This window comes from Heterodontus francisci, chromosome 1 (assembly GCF_036365525.1).
Source record: "Heterodontus francisci isolate sHetFra1 chromosome 1, sHetFra1.hap1, whole genome shotgun sequence".
Taxonomy (NCBI): domain Eukaryota; kingdom Metazoa; phylum Chordata; class Chondrichthyes; order Heterodontiformes; family Heterodontidae; genus Heterodontus; species Heterodontus francisci.
Genome location: NC_090371.1, coordinates 73,680,159 through 73,696,581, shown reverse-complemented (window position 1 = coordinate 73,696,581; position 16,423 = coordinate 73,680,159). Strand labels below are relative to the sequence as shown.

General features: G+C 48.7%; 1 protein-coding gene across 4 annotated transcripts in view; it reads left to right on the top strand.

Annotated features, from left to right (window-relative positions):
* ubap2a (ubiquitin associated protein 2a) overlaps positions 1-16,423 on the top strand; it is a 162,403-nt gene that overhangs the window by 38,523 nt on the left and 107,457 nt on the right. For all 4 annotated transcript variants that reach the window (XM_068031699.1, XM_068031689.1, XM_068031672.1 and 1 more), the window contains exons 3-6: positions 6,662-6,739; positions 7,114-7,224; positions 10,667-10,820; positions 10,926-11,003. In XM_068031699.1, the coding sequence (XP_067887800.1) occupies positions 6,662-6,739; positions 7,114-7,224; positions 10,667-10,820; positions 10,926-11,003 (421 nt within the window). The remainder of the gene's footprint in view (positions 1-6,661; positions 6,740-7,113; positions 7,225-10,666; positions 10,821-10,925; positions 11,004-16,423) is intronic.

The window sequence follows — 16,423 nt, the reverse complement described above, 5'->3', positions numbered from 1 at the left end:
TCACATTCCCATGAGAATCTCACATGCACACATACAGATTAGAGGGAAAAACAGATTTCCTGCACGTCCCACAATTGTTGCATCCCTCCATTTATTAAATCCCTCTGGAATACATGACACCCGAGTACCTGCTCGGGGCAATTGGCCTTTGGATGCGATAGCTGTTGTCTGAACATCATGCTCTGTCACATTACTATCCAATTCTTGATCTACCATATTGTGTGCCTCAGGACCTTCATCACAAAACACAGGAGTATTTAAGGTGCAAGGTGTCTCTTTTCCCTCTATTAGCTGCTCAGATTCTGTGATTTTGTAATCAACCCTGATTAATTGTGAGGAATGAACCTTAACAGATTGATTTCCATGCTTGATAACTACCGTCTTACCATCACGACCAGGGCCCTTCCATTCCCTATGGCTCTCTTTTATAATGGACCAAATCTCCTGAACTAAATTCTGCCTCAGATGGCCTTCTACGCTGCCTCAGAGCTCTGCGAATTTTCTCAGACCTCCGCCTTGATGAAAGCCTGTCTCCCTGCATGTAAAGCATTCAGATGTATAGAAAAAATGGAACTAATTGGAGTACCTTGTAGAGCAGTAGGACTGTCGCACAGTACAGAAGGCAATTTGGGATTCCACCCATAGACCATTTGATAGGCGCTATATCCTCTAACCATCTGAAGAGAGTTCTTTGCATTAACCGCCTATGCCAGGGCAGTTGTCAACTTGCAGTTTGGCTGGTCAGCTGAGATTTTATGTAACATTTCATCATCCACTGCATGATTCCTTTCACAAAGGTCATTGCTGAAAGGACTTTCAGTTGCAGTATTCATAACTATAATCTTGTTTTCACACACATATCTGAACTCTTCATTGGCAAATTCCCCTCCATTATCAGTCAAACTTAGCTGGTGCCCCAAGCCCAGACCCTATCCAGTTCTCCATAATTTTGTCTATAATCACCCTTTTGTCCTTACTATTATTGTAGAAAGACTGAATCTAGTTGCCTAATCTATAAAATGTAGAATGAAAATATTTGTCTTTGTCCCATACTTTTTAACTCCATTAGTGTCACGTGCCAATGGAAGGCTGACAATGGGATGTGATGGTGGCCTCCAATACTTTTTACAAATTTCACACTTTTCACTAATCTCTATTCTCATACTCATCAATCACACCTGCATCTTTTAGGGTTTTTAATCTCTGACACGAAGGATGAGCAAATTGTCTGTGTAATTTTAAGACCATTTGCTATTTATCTCTGATTCTTAACACCTGATACCATCAATACTTCTACACTGACTAGAAATATCAGGTTTTGTTAAGGGGATATAATAATGCCCTGACTGGGTAAACTGCAAATTCACTGGCTTCCCAAAAATAATTCTTATCATGCGCCATATCAAGTTTCATCTGTACCTTTTTCATTGAAGGTCTACTCGACTGTAACGGTATCTCAACAGATACTACATCAGTACTGATAAAGTGGCTTACCCCAGCTATTTTACATGGGATTACTACTCTGTTCAGTGACTTCAATGTGTTATCACCAAACCTCAAGCTGGTAGTATTTTTATACTCCTTGACCTTGTGTCAATCCTCACTACTGAGTGGTTACAGTGTAATCTGGATTCAGTCAGTTCCACATACTGTCGACTTACAAGCACTATCCAGTACAGCACAGTTGAACAAATCTGCAACTAACGCATTCATCATAGGACTAAAACTCTTTGTGACCAGTGCAATTCGTTCAGATCCATCAGTATCTTTCTCTTCTGCCTCAGCATTCTCTGCATCTTGTGTTATTTTGAAGATTCTGCCCCTCTGCTTAGCGCAGTTCATTGCATAATGATACTTGAAGTCACATCTGAAGTACCTGTTAACTATTCCTTGGGCATTCCTGAGATTCATTCGCCTATGATTGCTGTTCCAATTCAGTCTTCCGCTGTAATATTCAGACCTGCTAAAGGTGCTTTCATCCTCATTCTTCCTGTCTTTACCTTTTCCATTGTACTTGTGTCTGCTTTCAGTATCTGGATTATTTCTAAATCTAGTAAACATTGAATCCTCCATTCTTTGTGTCACCACAGAGTGCCTTGCTTGTTCTACCAGCCCTGTAGGAAATGACTGTGTTTCCCCAGGAATGTCTTTAAGGCCACGGACATTTGGTCCAACAGGAAGTCTTTGTCCAAGAACCAAACTCCAGTTAGAACCAGGAGCCTGTCCATATGTAACACCCTAGCACAATCTAACAATTTAAAAGCTAGCACTGAACCAGGGATCTCCAAACTGAATTTCCTCAATCTTTTATACAGTCTGTTGCAGTCCATGCTATATTCCTCCATTGAATAACCATCTGTTTTCCGAAATCGATCAGTCTGACCATGTCTCATACGTATTCAATAGGTCATCTTTCTTGCAAAATTCATCCAAGAATTCTAACAGAAGATCCAACCCTTCATCAGTATTGAATTGACGAGCATCCGGTTCAGAAAACACTTTTGATTTTACTTTCGGTAGGAAGTGACAACGCCAAAGCCAAACCTTGTTTCCTCTTTGGTAGAAATGTAACCTGTGTCCACATATCCACTTCATTCTTCCACAGGGCATATGGTTCAAACTTTAAGAACACCGGAGAGTAATCATACCCTGACAATTTACACTTGCTTTTTGCCATATTTTCCACAATAGCCCTTGAGATTTTAGTTTTCTATTCCAAAATAATTTCCTAATTTTCAACTTTCAGCTTCAGACAGCCATCCTCTGCTCCCATGTTAAATTCCAGAAAGCTGCTTGTGGCAGGATATTGCTGGAGCCTATATTTACTCAGTTTCACATTTATTGTGCAGAGTAAAAGGATTACAAACCTGTAGCTTCTCACTCAAACCCGCCACCAGTCTCAGTGAGTGTCTGCTTATAAGTGCTCAACTAAGACCCCAATTAACACCCTTCGCCTGCATATAAACAAACCATTGACACACAATTAACAGATTAACATGTATGTTGGACAGTCCAGGTTTAAATGTTTATGGGCTGTGATCATAAAAAGAGCCACTTAGATAGGTTTTCTCAAGTTTACCAAAGAAAGAGATTAGCTTTATTGTACTTAAAATGATCTAAGTAAAATAATATACGCTCCAACTTTCTCACACAAATAGGTCACAGATTGGGGAAGGATAGATTGGTCAAATTAGAGTTCAGAAAAATAAAAGGGTATACAGTCTGTGGAGGTTGGTGACTCGGCTGGCTTCAGGCTGAATTTGGTGGTCCCGAGGCCTCTGGTTTGAAGATGTAGGCACTGATTCGGTCGTTCTCTGGGAGGCAGCAATGCAGCTGATTTCCTTCAAGGGCATCTGTTGTTTCCGGAAACTTCTCTACCCTCTAGCACCACCCACCGGCTTAAGTTATTAAGCACAGTGAGCATCGATCGGCGAACAGACTAACACAATCAAAGAATAAATTAGTTAAATCAATGAACGCTAAAGCCTGCAGCAGGGAATATGCCTTGGTGCTCACAGTCAGCAGGCAGAGTTCAAAGCTTGCAAGGTTTGAATGGTTTTTCTCCACCAGTTTAATATTCAGGTTTCCAGCTGGCGGATTAAAAAAATCATCTTTCACCTAGCTGGCTCTCGGAATAATCCAGTCAGTTCCACTCCCCTGCTTGATGACTGTAGCCTTGCAAGTTTATTTCCTTCAAGTACCCATCCAATTTCCTTTTGAAATCATAATCTCTGCTTCCATCGCCTTCATGGGCAGAGTGTTCGAGATCGTTACCACATGCTGCGTAAAAAAAATTCTTCCGCGCATTCCCCCTTCACCTCTTGCCCAATCTGTGTCCCCTAGTCCTTGTACTATTAGTTAATGGGAACAGCTTTTGCTTGTCTGACTTACTTAAGCCTGTCATAATCTTGTGCACCTCTATCAAATCTCCCATCAATATCCTTTGGTCCAGGGAGAACCATCCCAACATTTCCAACCTAACCTTGTAACTAAAATTCCTCATTCTGATAAATCTCCTCTGCACTCTCACATCCTTCCTAAAGTAGTGACCAGAACTGGACACTGTACTCAAGTTGGGGCCTAACCAGAGCTTTATAAAGCTTTAGCACAACTTGAACCTATAGGATACTCTTCAGTTAAACAACACTTTGTTTCAGGAGTTTGCTCAAACTGGTTAATTTCACTAAGATTTACTGGAGAGGTAATTAGATTTCAGTGCTCCACTCTAAATGGAAGATGAGTTCTTGCATCATGCATAATTTGTAAGTATATTGGAGGGTTTCCTTGTTAAATAAACCTGCCTGCCCTTTTTCACAGCTGCTGCTTGCTTTCTAGCCTCTACTCCTTTTGGCTATTTCTGATCATTGGTATCCCTCATAACCCACATACTCCTACCTACTTCCAACAATTCTTCACTTCTTAGAACTGCATGTTCAAACTCTGAATTGTCTTGCCTTTGGTCCTCTTCGCCACAGTATTTCTGCAGCCGATGATTTTTATTCCACTGCTTCTCAGATTAGATTAGAGATACAGCACTGAAACAGGCCCTTCGGCCCACCGAGTCTGTGCCGAACATCAACCACCCATTTATACTAATCCTACACTAATCCCATATTTCCAACAAACATCCCCACCTGTCCCTATATTTCCCTACCACTTACCTATACTGGTGACAATTTATAATGGCCAATTTACCTATCAACCTGCAAGTCTTTTGGCTTGTGGGAGGAAACCGGAGCACCCGGAGAAAACCCACGCAGACACAGGGAGAACTTGCAAACTCCACACAGGCAGTACCCAGAATCGAACCCGGGTCCCTGGAGCTGTGAGGCTGCGGTGCTAACCACTGCGCCACTGTGCCGCCCTTCCACCATTGCCATTGTCCCCAGTAAAATCATCTCTCCCGTTTTGCTGATTTCCCTGGTTGTCCACCATTTTTGAACTCTACATCCCTTGGGCTTGATGAGTATATCTGATGCACAACTGGTTTAGCCATTCATCAGATCTGACCAAATGCTAATGGGCCTGACTCCTCTCCCATAACTGCTTATTACTCCAGGATCATCCTGGCAAGTAAAAATAACTTTGGTTTCCTTTTTCTGCAACCAACTAGCTTCTTAACCCCTCTTCTCCTCCCCTGACACCTCATCCATCAAGATTGAGACCATCCATTTAGCTACTTCTCTGTCCTCTTGGCCTACCAAGCCAGCTTCTTCCTGCTGTAGCACTGAACTCCTCTTTCTCCATCGCTTCATACTCTCTCCAAGCTCATTGTCAGAGACCCGCTTCTTGACTCCATTCCCTGGAAAGTGTTGACTGCTGTCTTCCTTCCTGATCTCCCTACTAACTGACATTCTCTGGATTTTCCCCTCTGCTGTCGGCCTTCCTTCCAATTGTTATCATATTAAAACACTCCCGCCCCCACCCCCTGCAAAATATGTTATCCTCAACTCTTCTGTCATTACAAACTCAATCATTTCCAGTGTCCTTAACTCTTCCAATTCGTTGAACATGTCTCCAAAATTCATGCCCATCTTTCCTGCAGCTCCCTGTGAATGTCTTCTGAGTTTCTGCCACGGCCTTAACTGGTCACAAATGACATTATTCTGTAAGTATCACTAGTGCATTCTCCCTGCTGCCTTTGACATAGTTGACCACACCATCCTGCATGAATTCGCCTCAGTTATCTAGCTCAGCAGGACTGCCCTTGCTTGATTCAAATCTTACTGATCTGATTGTAACTAGTGCATCTCCTGCCATGACTTCTCTCCCAAATTCCCCGATTAATTCTGGAGTCTTCTAAGAATCTATCCTTGGCTGCTGTAATCTATATGCTGTCCCTTCACAACCAGTATACCCAATGATTTAAATCTTCAGTCCTTTAATTGTTTATGATTCTTTTCCAATCAATTGGCTGATATTTGGAAACATTAGGTTAGCTTATACACTTAGCTGTACTGCTCCTCCATTATCTGTGCCAATCTGTTGCTAATTTCACTGATTACTTCTCTAACTTGAAGAACAGAGCCAAAATATCATCCAGCTTAGTCAGCAAAATTTGAGGCCATCCTCTTCAGCCATTGCAGGAGCCTATGTGTCTTTGGCCTTCACTCCCATGAGCTTCTTTGGCTGTCACCTCAAGGTAAGTGCAGCACTAAGAAATCTTTACTTGCTACATGGCCCCATCCTGAGCTACCTTTCACTTCTCCCTCCCACCCCACTGTACCTTCACCACAACCATTGTTTGTTATTTAATTATCTTGAAATTTTTTGCAGCTGATCTGCACAAATCTGTGGCCTGCTTGAAGTCTTGTATTTCCATCTCTCCTAGCCATTTTTTCCTGCATACATCCTCTAATCATCTAGATACCTCCAGTCTTTGATAAGTGGCTTGCTTTTTTCAACTGTTTCCGTCTGTCTGGAATTTTTTAGATTTCTGTTTCGCTGTCTTCATTGTTGTGTTCAAAAGCCTCATCCTTCTCTTTGACCAGGCCTTTTTGATTTTTTCCCCCCATCAATGTGCAAAACGTGTTTCCTCTTCTGCCTCGAATCCACAGTCTTTGCACGTGTGACAGGCACTGTAGAAATGCAAGGTTTTAGTGGAGGTTGATACTTGTTCTGAAATCACATCTTAAAAATTAATCCAATTACTATGTTTTAGGCCACAGCGGAACAGATTCGACTTGCCCAAATGATCTATGATAAGAATGATGCAGATTTTGAAGAGAAAGTGAAGCAAGTGAGTAAGAATCCAGTTGTGATGTAATGCAAGGTCAGTTTCTTAAAAGCAGATTTTCCCCCTTGTCCTCATTATCAACAAATGTGTCAAGTGTTGAAATCACTTGAGGGCTAAGTTTTAATGTGCAGATTTCAAAGTATTGGTTGAGTTCAAGAGATTTACTTGTGTGTTTTAAGAGGTATAGAATATATAAATCTAGATGCGTAAAAGCCAGAGTGTGGTTGGGGAGGAGGGGTGCAGGGGTCATTGTGCAAACTCTGCATTAATCGTTTTATTTTTTTTTCAATTAAGCTGGAACTGTTTTCTTTTTAAATGTTGAATGGACTATGTAGATGCTTCTACAATGGTTCTAAATGATGGGACTTTTATTTTAGTTGATGGAAGTCACAGGAAAGAACCCAGATGAAAGCATAGTTGCGCTTCATGACTGCAATGGTGATGTGAATAGAGCTATCAATATACTACTGGAAGGAAATTCAGATACGGTATGGATAAAGGCATTTTGTTCATCTGCTTTTATGTCAGATTACTTCCTAACTGGGAAAGTGTTTTATTTCATGTTTTTTTTTCTATTTGCCCACAGGGTTTGGAAGAGGTATATGTGAATAGGTTTGTCAAGTGTATTCACACAAGTTTAAAATTATACCCAGCTTAATATAGTTAAAATGCTCTTGAGCTTTGCATTAAAATTGTTTCCCCAAAGCAAATTGTTAGCCCTCCTACATAATCAATACAAGTTTGTGTTGTGAAGTCCTGGGCACGTTAAGCTAGGGTTTTCTAGCATAGACCTCCCCCTGCTTATAAACATCGGGATAAAATAGAGACTAAACAGTTAGGCTGGAGTATTGAGGTTAGAAGTTTCTGGGTTTAAACAGAGCGAAATAGCCCCCTAATGTGGGGGAACGTAGCGTCTTTATTATTTTCTAATGCATGAGAGCATATTATTGATGGATGAAGGTTTCAAAAAAAGAATGTTGGGAATCATAAGTTAGGACTGTATCCTTGATGCTTACAGAACTGGGAAATGCTATGGGATGATAGATGGAACAGATCGAGCCCCTATACGGTTAGGTAAATAGTGAATTTCATATTGCCATTTTAAATGTTTTATTTGGGCTGTGGTATCTTTTCAGCATTTAAAGTTTTAACTCTTTCACTTGGATGCCAGCAGTCATCTGATTCTGTGACGGTTTGCTGTTAACAATTGTTGTTGGAACAGTCGTTACGAAAGTTTGACATTTCACTTTACATTGGTGTATTGTATCAGTGCTCAAGTAGTGTGTGATGGCTGCTGCTGTGCAAGAAACTGCATTCTTAAAGAACTGAATCTGTTTTAATTTGAATTCTTACATAGAAAATAGGAACAGGAGTAGGCCATTCGGCCCTTCGAGCTTGTTCTGCCATTCATTATGATCATGGCTGATCATCCAACTCAGTAACCTGTTACCGCTTTTCCCCCATATCCTTTGATCCCTTTAAACCCTAGAGCTATATCTAACTCCTTCTTGAAAACATACAATGTTTTGGCCTCAGTTGCTTTCTGTGGTAGCAAATTCCACAGGCTCACCACTCTCTGGGTGAAGAAATTTCTTCTCATCTCAGTCCTGAAAGGTTTACCCTGTATCGTTAGACTATGACCCCTGGTTCTGGACTCCCCCACCATCGGGAACATGCTTCCTGCAACTACCCTGTCAAGTCCTGTTAGAATTTTATAGGTTTCTATGAGATCCCCCCTCACTCTTCTGAACAGCAAATATAATCCTAACCGACTCAATCTCTCCTCATACATCAGTCCCGCCATCCCAGGAATCAATCTGGTAAACCTTCGCTGCACTCCCTCTGTAGCAAGAACATCCTTCCTCCGATAAGGGGACCAAAACTGCACACAATATTCCAGGTGCGGCATCACCAAAGCCCTGTATAATTACAGCAAGACATCCCTGCTCCTGTACTCGAATCCTGTCAATATGAAGGCCAACATACCATTTGCCGTTTTTACCGCCTGTTGCACCTGCATGCTTACCTTCAGCGAGTGGTGTATGAGAACACCCAGGTCTCGCTGCATAGTCCCCTCTCTCAGTTTATAGCTGTTCAGATAATCTGCCTTCCTGTTTTTGCTACCAAAGTGGATAACCTCACATTTATCCACATTATACTGCATCTGCCACGCATTTGCCCACTCACACAACTTGTCCAAATCAGCCTGAAGTCTCTCTGCATCCTCCTCACAACTCACCCTCCCACCCAGTTTTGTGTCATCTCGAAATTTGGAGATATTACATTTAGTTTCCTTATCTAAATCATTGATATATATTGTGAATAGCTGGGGTCCTAGCACCGATCCCTGCGGTACCCCTCCAGTCACTGCCTGCCATTCGGAAAAAGACCCGTTTATTCCTACTGTTCGTTTCCTCTCTGCCAACCAATTTTCTATCCATCACAATACACTACCCCCAATCCCATGCGCTTTAATTTTACATGCTAACCTCTTATGTGGGACTTAATCGAAAGCCTTCTGAAAGTCCAAATAAACCACTGGCTCCCCCTCATCAACTCTACTAATTGCTTCCTCAAAGAATTCTAGTGGATTTGTCAAGCATGATTTCCCTTTCATAAATCCATGCTGACACTGTCTGATTCTACCACTGTTCTCCAAGTGCTCTGCTATAAAATCTTTGATAATGGACTCCTGAATTTTCCCCAGTACTGATGCCAGGCTGACTGGTCTATAATTTCCTGTTTTCTCTCTACCTCCCTTTTTAAATAGTGGGGTTACATTAGCTACCCTCCAATCTGTAGGAACTGTTCCACAGTCTATAGAATCTTGGAAGATGACCACCAATGCATCCACTATTTCTAGGGCTATTTCCTGAAATACTCTGGGATGTAGATTATCAGGCCCTGGGGATTTATCGGCCTTCAATCCCATCAATTTCCCCAACACTATTTCTCTACTAATACTGATTTCCTTCAGTTCCTCCCTCTCACTAAACCCTGTGTTCCCCAACATTTCTGGTATCTTATTTATGTCCTCCTCTGTGAAGACAGAACCAAAGTATGCATTTAGTTGGTCAGCCATTTCTTTGTTCCCCATAATAAATTCCCCTGTTTCTGACTGTAAGGGACCTACATTTGTCTTCACCAGTCTTTTTCTCTTCACATACCTATAGAAACTTTTACAGTCCGTTTTTATGTTCTCCGCAAGCTTGCTCTCGTACTCTATTTTCCCCTTCTTAATCAATCCCTTGTCCTCCGTTGCTGAATTCTAAACTGCTCCCAATCCTCAGGTCTGTCTGGGGTGGTTCTTCCCACCCCATCTCCAACCTGGATATAGAAGGTCGATGTGGAATTCTGAGCTTTTGAAAATATTGTTTTTTGAGGGGGTTAAATATTAGTTTGGGCTAGTTGGTGAGCTGGTGTGGATGAGGAATTATGGATTTGTGATTATGATTTTAGGAATTCTGGCAAAAATTTCAATTAGGACGTTAAATGTAATTTAAAAGGGAGCTGGATAAATATTTGAAAGAGGGAAATGGGATGGACTTCGATTAATCCAGTTGAAGAGCTAGCAGTGGTGTGATAACCAAAATGGTCATCTCCAAGATTGTTTCCTAAAGTGTACAGCTTGTTTACATCTATATTAAATATATTTCTATATATATACAAAATGAGAACCTTGCTACAGAAAGCATACAAAAATGAATTGCTTTCTTGTCTTGACTTTATTTCCTCCAGATTTAATTGACTAGCTGGCCATTTTTGATAAAGCACAATGAATCCAAGTGAGTTGCTGAAAACTGGGGTTTTAATGTGCATTTCTCCTGGTTTTGATGCTTCCAGTTACTCTAACAATCTGTATTTTGCAGATGACGTAATCTGAGAATGCTTGTTTAGCAAGTAATGAACTGATGGGGTATTTTTATATAGACTTCATGGGAGACTGTAGGTAAAAAGAAGAGTATTGGAACTGGGAAAGAAGGCCTCCTAGAAAATAAGGAAAACCGAGACAGGAGTGGTGATAAACTAAGTCGGGGTCGTGTGATCTCCTCTAGAAGAGGAAGAGGAAGCTGTGGCAGGGAATGTAAGTATAGCATGTAAGATTTGTGTGTAATACCGAGCCAGTTGTTAAACTGTTTCTTCAGTGCATTGTCTAATTTTTCCTGAAACTGCAATTTTTAATTTGCAGGCAGAGTTGAGGAAAATGGAGTGGATGTTGGTCCAGGTGATAGACATGCAGAACGAGGCAGGCGTGGCTATGGCAGAGGTGAGACAGGAGGAGAGCAAACAAAGTACTATTTAACAGTTATCCCTTTTTTACTGTCCAACTCTGTACTGTCACTTGGATTTTAGTAATAAATACAAACATAATGACTGACTGAAAAGGACCCATTGGCCTGTTCCCCACACATGTGCGGCCTTGTGCATCACAGTATATTCACTCCCCACCTAAAATCCATGTCATTTCTTGAAGACTATCAGATTTTAAAACCCCAGGCTAAATGGGGAAGAAAAAAAATCTGGAAATTCCTCTAAGGTGATTGAAACTAGTCTAGGACAGCACTCTGACTGACCCTGAATGTTATAGTACCTACCTTTTCTGTATTGGGTGATCTCTGGTCCACCTTTCTCTTTGCAAGAACAGTGAGTTCACTGCACAGGCCAGCAGTCTATTCTACAGATCCGTTGGTCTCTGGGGGTGAAAAAGGCCTCCTAACATGTCATCTAATTCAGGCTTTGCATAACTTGAGATTGTGACCCCCGGTCCTCCCTAACCTATTTAGTTCACAGAAACGCAGACTGTTCCCTTCATCATCATCTCAAACCTCAGATCAAATTACCCACATGTCTGTGCTTCTCTGAAATAGAGTCCCAGCTTTTTTGAGCCTATCTTGAAAGTTCACTTGCTTTAAACTGGAAATTAATCTGACTGCCTTCGTCTGCGTCCTTTCTAAAGCCTTTTTTCTACCACAATATAAACATATGCAGCACATGTAATTCAAATGAACAATTAAAGTACATTTTTTAACCCATTCCTGGGATTTGAGCGTCACTGGCAAAGATGTTCACCTGAGAACTCCCCTCCAAGATTAGCACTTAATGTTAATGGAGTGTGGAGGGAGGGAGGGAGTGAGTGTGGAGGGAGGGAGGGAGTGAGTGTGGAGGGAGGGAGTGAGTGTGGAGGGAGGGAGTGAGTGTGGAGGGAGGGAGGGAGTGAGTGTGGAGGGAGGGAGGGAGTGAGTGTGGAGGGAGGGAGGGAGTGAGTGTGGAGGGAGGGAGGGAGTGAGTGTGGAGGGAGGGAGGGAGTGAGTGTGGAGGGAGGGAGGGAGTGAGTGTGGAGGGAGGGAGGGAGTGAGTGTGGAGGGAGGGAGGGAGTGAGTGTGGAGGGAGGGAGGGAGTGAGTGTGGAGGGAGGGAGGGAGTGAGTGTGGAGGGAGGGAGGGAGTGAGTGTGGAGGGAGGGAGGGAGTGAGTGTGGAGGGAGGGAGGGAGTGAGTGTGGAGGGAGGGAGGGAGTGAGTGTGGAGGGAGGGAGGGAGTGAGTGTGGAGGGAGGGAGGGAGTGAGTGTGGAGGGAGGGAGGGAGTGAGTGTGGAGGGAGGGAGGGAGTGAGTGTGGAGGGAGGGAGGGAGTGAGTGTGGAGGGAGGGAGGGAGTGAGTGTGGAGGGAGGGAGGGAGTGAGTGTGGAGGGAGGGAGGGAGTGAGTGTGGAGGGAGGGAGGGAGTGAGTGTGGAGGGAGGGAGGGAGTGAGTGTGGAGGGAGGGAGGGAGTGAGTGTGGAGGGAGGGAGGGAGTGAGTGTGGAGGGAGGGAGGGAGTGAGTGTGGAGGGAGGGAGGGAGTGAGTGTGGAGGGAGGGAGGGAGTGAGTGTGGAGGGAGGGAGGGAGTGAGTGTGGAGGGAGGGAGGGAGTGAGTGTGGAGGGAGGGAGGGAGTGAGTGTGGAGGGAGGGAGGGAGTGAGTGTGGAGGGAGGGAGGGAGTGAGTGTGGAGGGAGGGAGGGAGTGAGTGTGGAGGGAGGGAGGGAGTGAGTGTGGAGGGAGGGAGGGAGTGAGTGTGGAGGGAGGGAGGGAGTGAGTGTGGAGGGAGGGAGGGAGTGAGTGTGGAGGGAGGGAGGGAGTGAGTGTGGAGGGAGGGAGGGAGTGAGTGTGGAGGGAGGGAGGGAGTGAGTGTGGAGGGAGGGAGGGAGGGAGTGTGGAGGGAGGGAGGGAGGGAGTGTGTGTGGAGGGAGGGAGGGAGGGAGTGTGTGTGGAGGGAGGGAGGGAGGGAGTGTGTGTGGAGGGAGGGAGGGAGGGAGTGTGTGTGGAGGGAGGGAGGGAGGGAGTGTGTGTGGAGGGAGGGAGGGAGTGAGTGTGGGAGGGAGGGAGGGAGGGAGTGAGTGTGGAGGAGGGAGGGAGGGAGTGAGTGTGGAGGGAGGGAGGGAGTGAGTGTGGAGGGAGGGAGGGAGTGAGTGTGGAGGGAGGGAGGGAGGGAGTGAGTGTCGGAGGGAGGGAGGGAGGGAGTGAGTGTGGAGGGAGGGAGGGAGGGAGTGAGTGTGGAGGGAGGGAGGGAGGGAGTGAGTGTGGAGGGAGGGAGGGAGTGAGTGAGTGTGGAGGGAGGGAGGGAGTGAGTGAGTGTGGAGGGAGGGAGGGAGTGAGTGAGTGTGGAGGGAGGGAGGGAGTGAGTGAGTGTGGAGGGAGGGAGGGAGTGAGTGAGTGTGGAGGGAGGGAGGGAGGGAGTGAGTGTGGAGGGAGGGAGGGAGGGAGTGAGTGTGGAGGGAGGGAGGGGAGGGAGTGAGTGTGGAGGGAGGGAGGGAGGGAGTGAGTGTGGAGGGAGGGAGGGAGGGAGTGAGTGTGGAGGGAGGAGGGAGGGAGTGAGTGTGGAGGGAGGGAGGGAGGGAGTGAGTGTGGAGGGAGGGAGGGAGGGAGTGAGTGTGGAGGGAGGGAGGGAGGGAGTGAGTGTGGAGGGAGGGAGGGAGGGAGTGAGTGTGGAGGGAGGGAGGGAGGGAGTGAGTGTGGAGGGAGGGAGGGAGGGAGTGAGTGTGGAGGGAGGGAGGGAGGGAGGGAGGGAGGGAGGGAGGGTGGAGGGAGGGAGGGAGGGTGGAGGGAGGGAGGGAGGGTGGAGGGAGTGTGGAGGGAGGGAGTGTGGAGGGAGGGAGTGTGGAGGGAGGGAGTGTGGAGGGAGGGAGTGTGGAGGGAGGGAGTGTGGAGGGAGTGTGGAGGGAGTGTGGAGGGAGTGTGGAGGGAAGTGTGGAGGGAGTGTGGAGGGAGTGTGGAGGGAGGGAGGGAGGGAGTGTGGAGGGAGGGAGGGAGGGAGTGTGGAGGGAGGGAGGGAGGGAGTGTGGAGGGAGGGAGGGAGGGAGTGTGGAGGGAGGGAGGGAGGGAGTGTGGAGGGAGGGAGGGAGGGAGTGTGGAGGGAGGGAGGGAGGGAGTGTGGAGGGAGGGAGGGAGGGAGTGTGGAGGGAGGAGGGAGGGAGTGTGGAGGGAGGGAGGGAGGGAGTGTGGAGGGAGGGAGGGAGGGAGTGTGGAGGGAGGGAGGGAGGGAGTGTGGAGGGAGGGAGGGAGGGAGTGTGGAGGGAGGGAGGGAGGGAGTGTGGAGGGAGGGAGGGAGGGAGTGTGGAGGGAGGGAGGGAGGGAGGGTGGAGGGAGGGAGGGAGGGAGTGTGGGAGGGAGGGAGGGAGGGAGGGTGGGAGGGAGGGTGGAGGGAGGGAGGGAGGGTGGAGGGAGGGAGGGAGGGAGTGTGGAGGGAGGGAGGGGAGGGATTGTGGGAGGGTGGAGGGAGGGAGGGTGGAGGGATGGAGGGAGGGTGGAGGGAGGGAGGGAGGGAGTGTGGGAGGGAGGAGGGTGGGAGGGAGGGTGGAGGGAGGGAGGGAGGGTGGAGGGAGGGTGGAGGGAGGGAGGGAGGGAGTGTGGAGGGAGGGAGGGAGTGTGGAGGGAGGGGAGGGAGTGTGGAGGGAGGGAGGGAGTGTGGAGGGGGAGGGAGGAGGTGAGGAGTGTGTGTGTGTGGAGGGAGGAAGGGAGTGTGTGTGGAGGGAGGGAGGGAGTGTGGAGGGAGTGTGTGTGTGTGGAGGGAGGGAGGGAGTGTGGAGGGAGGGAGGGAGTGTGTGTGGAGGGAGGGAGGGAGTGTGGAGGGAGGAGGGAGTGTGTGTGGAGTGTGTGTGGAGGGAGGGAGTGTGTGTGGAGGGAGGGAGTGTGTGTGGAGGGAGGGAGTGTGTGTGGAGGGAGGGAGTGTGGAGGGAGGGAGGGAGGGAGTGTGGAGGGAGGGAGGGAGGGAGTGTGGAGGGAGGGAGGGAGGGAGTGTGTGGAGGGAGGGAGGGAGTGTGTGGAGGGAGGGAGGGAGTGTGTGGAGGGAGGGAGGGAGTGTGTGGAGGGAGGGAGGGAGTGTGTGGAGGGAGGGAGGGAGTGTGTGGAGGGAGGGAGGGAGTGTGTGTGGAGTGTGTGTGGAGGGAGGGAGTGTGTGTGGAGGGAGGGAGGGAGTGTGTGTGGAGGGGAGGGAGGGAGGGAGTGTGTGTGGAGGGAAGGGAGGGAGGGAGTGTGTGTGGAGGGAGGGAGGGAGGGAGTGTGTGTGGAGGGAGGGAGGGAGGGAGTGTGTGTGGAGGGAGGGAGGGAGTGTGTGTGGAGGGAGGGAGGGAGTGTGTGTGGAGGGAGGGAGGGAGTGTGTGTGGAGGGAGGGAGGGAGTGTGTGTGGAGGGAGGGAGGGAGTGTGTGTGGAGGGAGGGAGGGAGTGTGTGTGGAGGAGGGAGGGAGTGTGTGTGGAGGGAGGGAGGGAGGGTGTGTGGAGGGGAGGGAGGGAGTGTGTGTGGAGGGAGGGAGGGAGTGTGTGTGGAGGGAGGGAGGGAGTGTGTGTGGAGGGAGGGAGGGAGTGTGGGTAGGGAGGGGAGTGTGTGGTGGAGGGAGGGAGGGAGTGTGTGTGGTGGGGAGGGAGGGAGTGTGTGTGGAGGGAGGGAGGGAGTGTGTGTGGAGGGAGGGGTGGGAGTGTGTGTGGGTGGAGGGAGGGAGGAGGGAGTGGGGAGGAGGGTGGGTGGTGGAGGGAGGGAGGGTGGGTGGTGTGTCGAGGGAGGTGGGAGGGTGAGGGGGTGGGGTGGTAGGGAGGGTGGGAGGGGGGGGGGGGAGGGAGGAGGGAGTGGGGGGTGGGGGGTGGGAGGGTGGGTCTGGGGGGGGGGGGGGTGGGTGGGTGGGGTGGGTGGGGGGAGGAGGGAGGGTGTGGGTGTGGGGGTGGGGGGTGGTGGGTCGGTGGGGGGGGGGGTGGTGGGTGGGAGGGAGGGTGGGGGGTGGGGGGGGGGGGGTGGGTGGGTGGGGGGGGGGGGGGTGGGTGGGTGGGGGGGGGGGGGGGGGGTGGGTGGGTGGGGGGGGGGGGGGGGGGTGGGTGGGTGGGTGGGTGGGGGGGGGGGGGTGGGAGGGGTGGGTGGGAGGGGGGAGGGTGGGTGGGTGGGTGGCGGGGGGGAGACGAGAGAGGGAGGGGGGGTGGGGTGGTGGAAGACGGGGGGGGGGGGGTGGGTGGGTGGGGGGGGGGGGGGGGGGCTGGTGGGTGGGGTGGGGGGGTGGGGTGGGTGGAGGAGGGGGGTTGAGCATATAGGGTGGGATAGGGAGCGGGGACCGACGCACGCGGGGGGGGTGGGGTGTTGTGAGAATAGATCGGGGGTGTGGAATATAATAGAACGCAGCAAAATCGGAAGAACGAATATATATATATATCTAGACACAAGAAGGGGGGGGG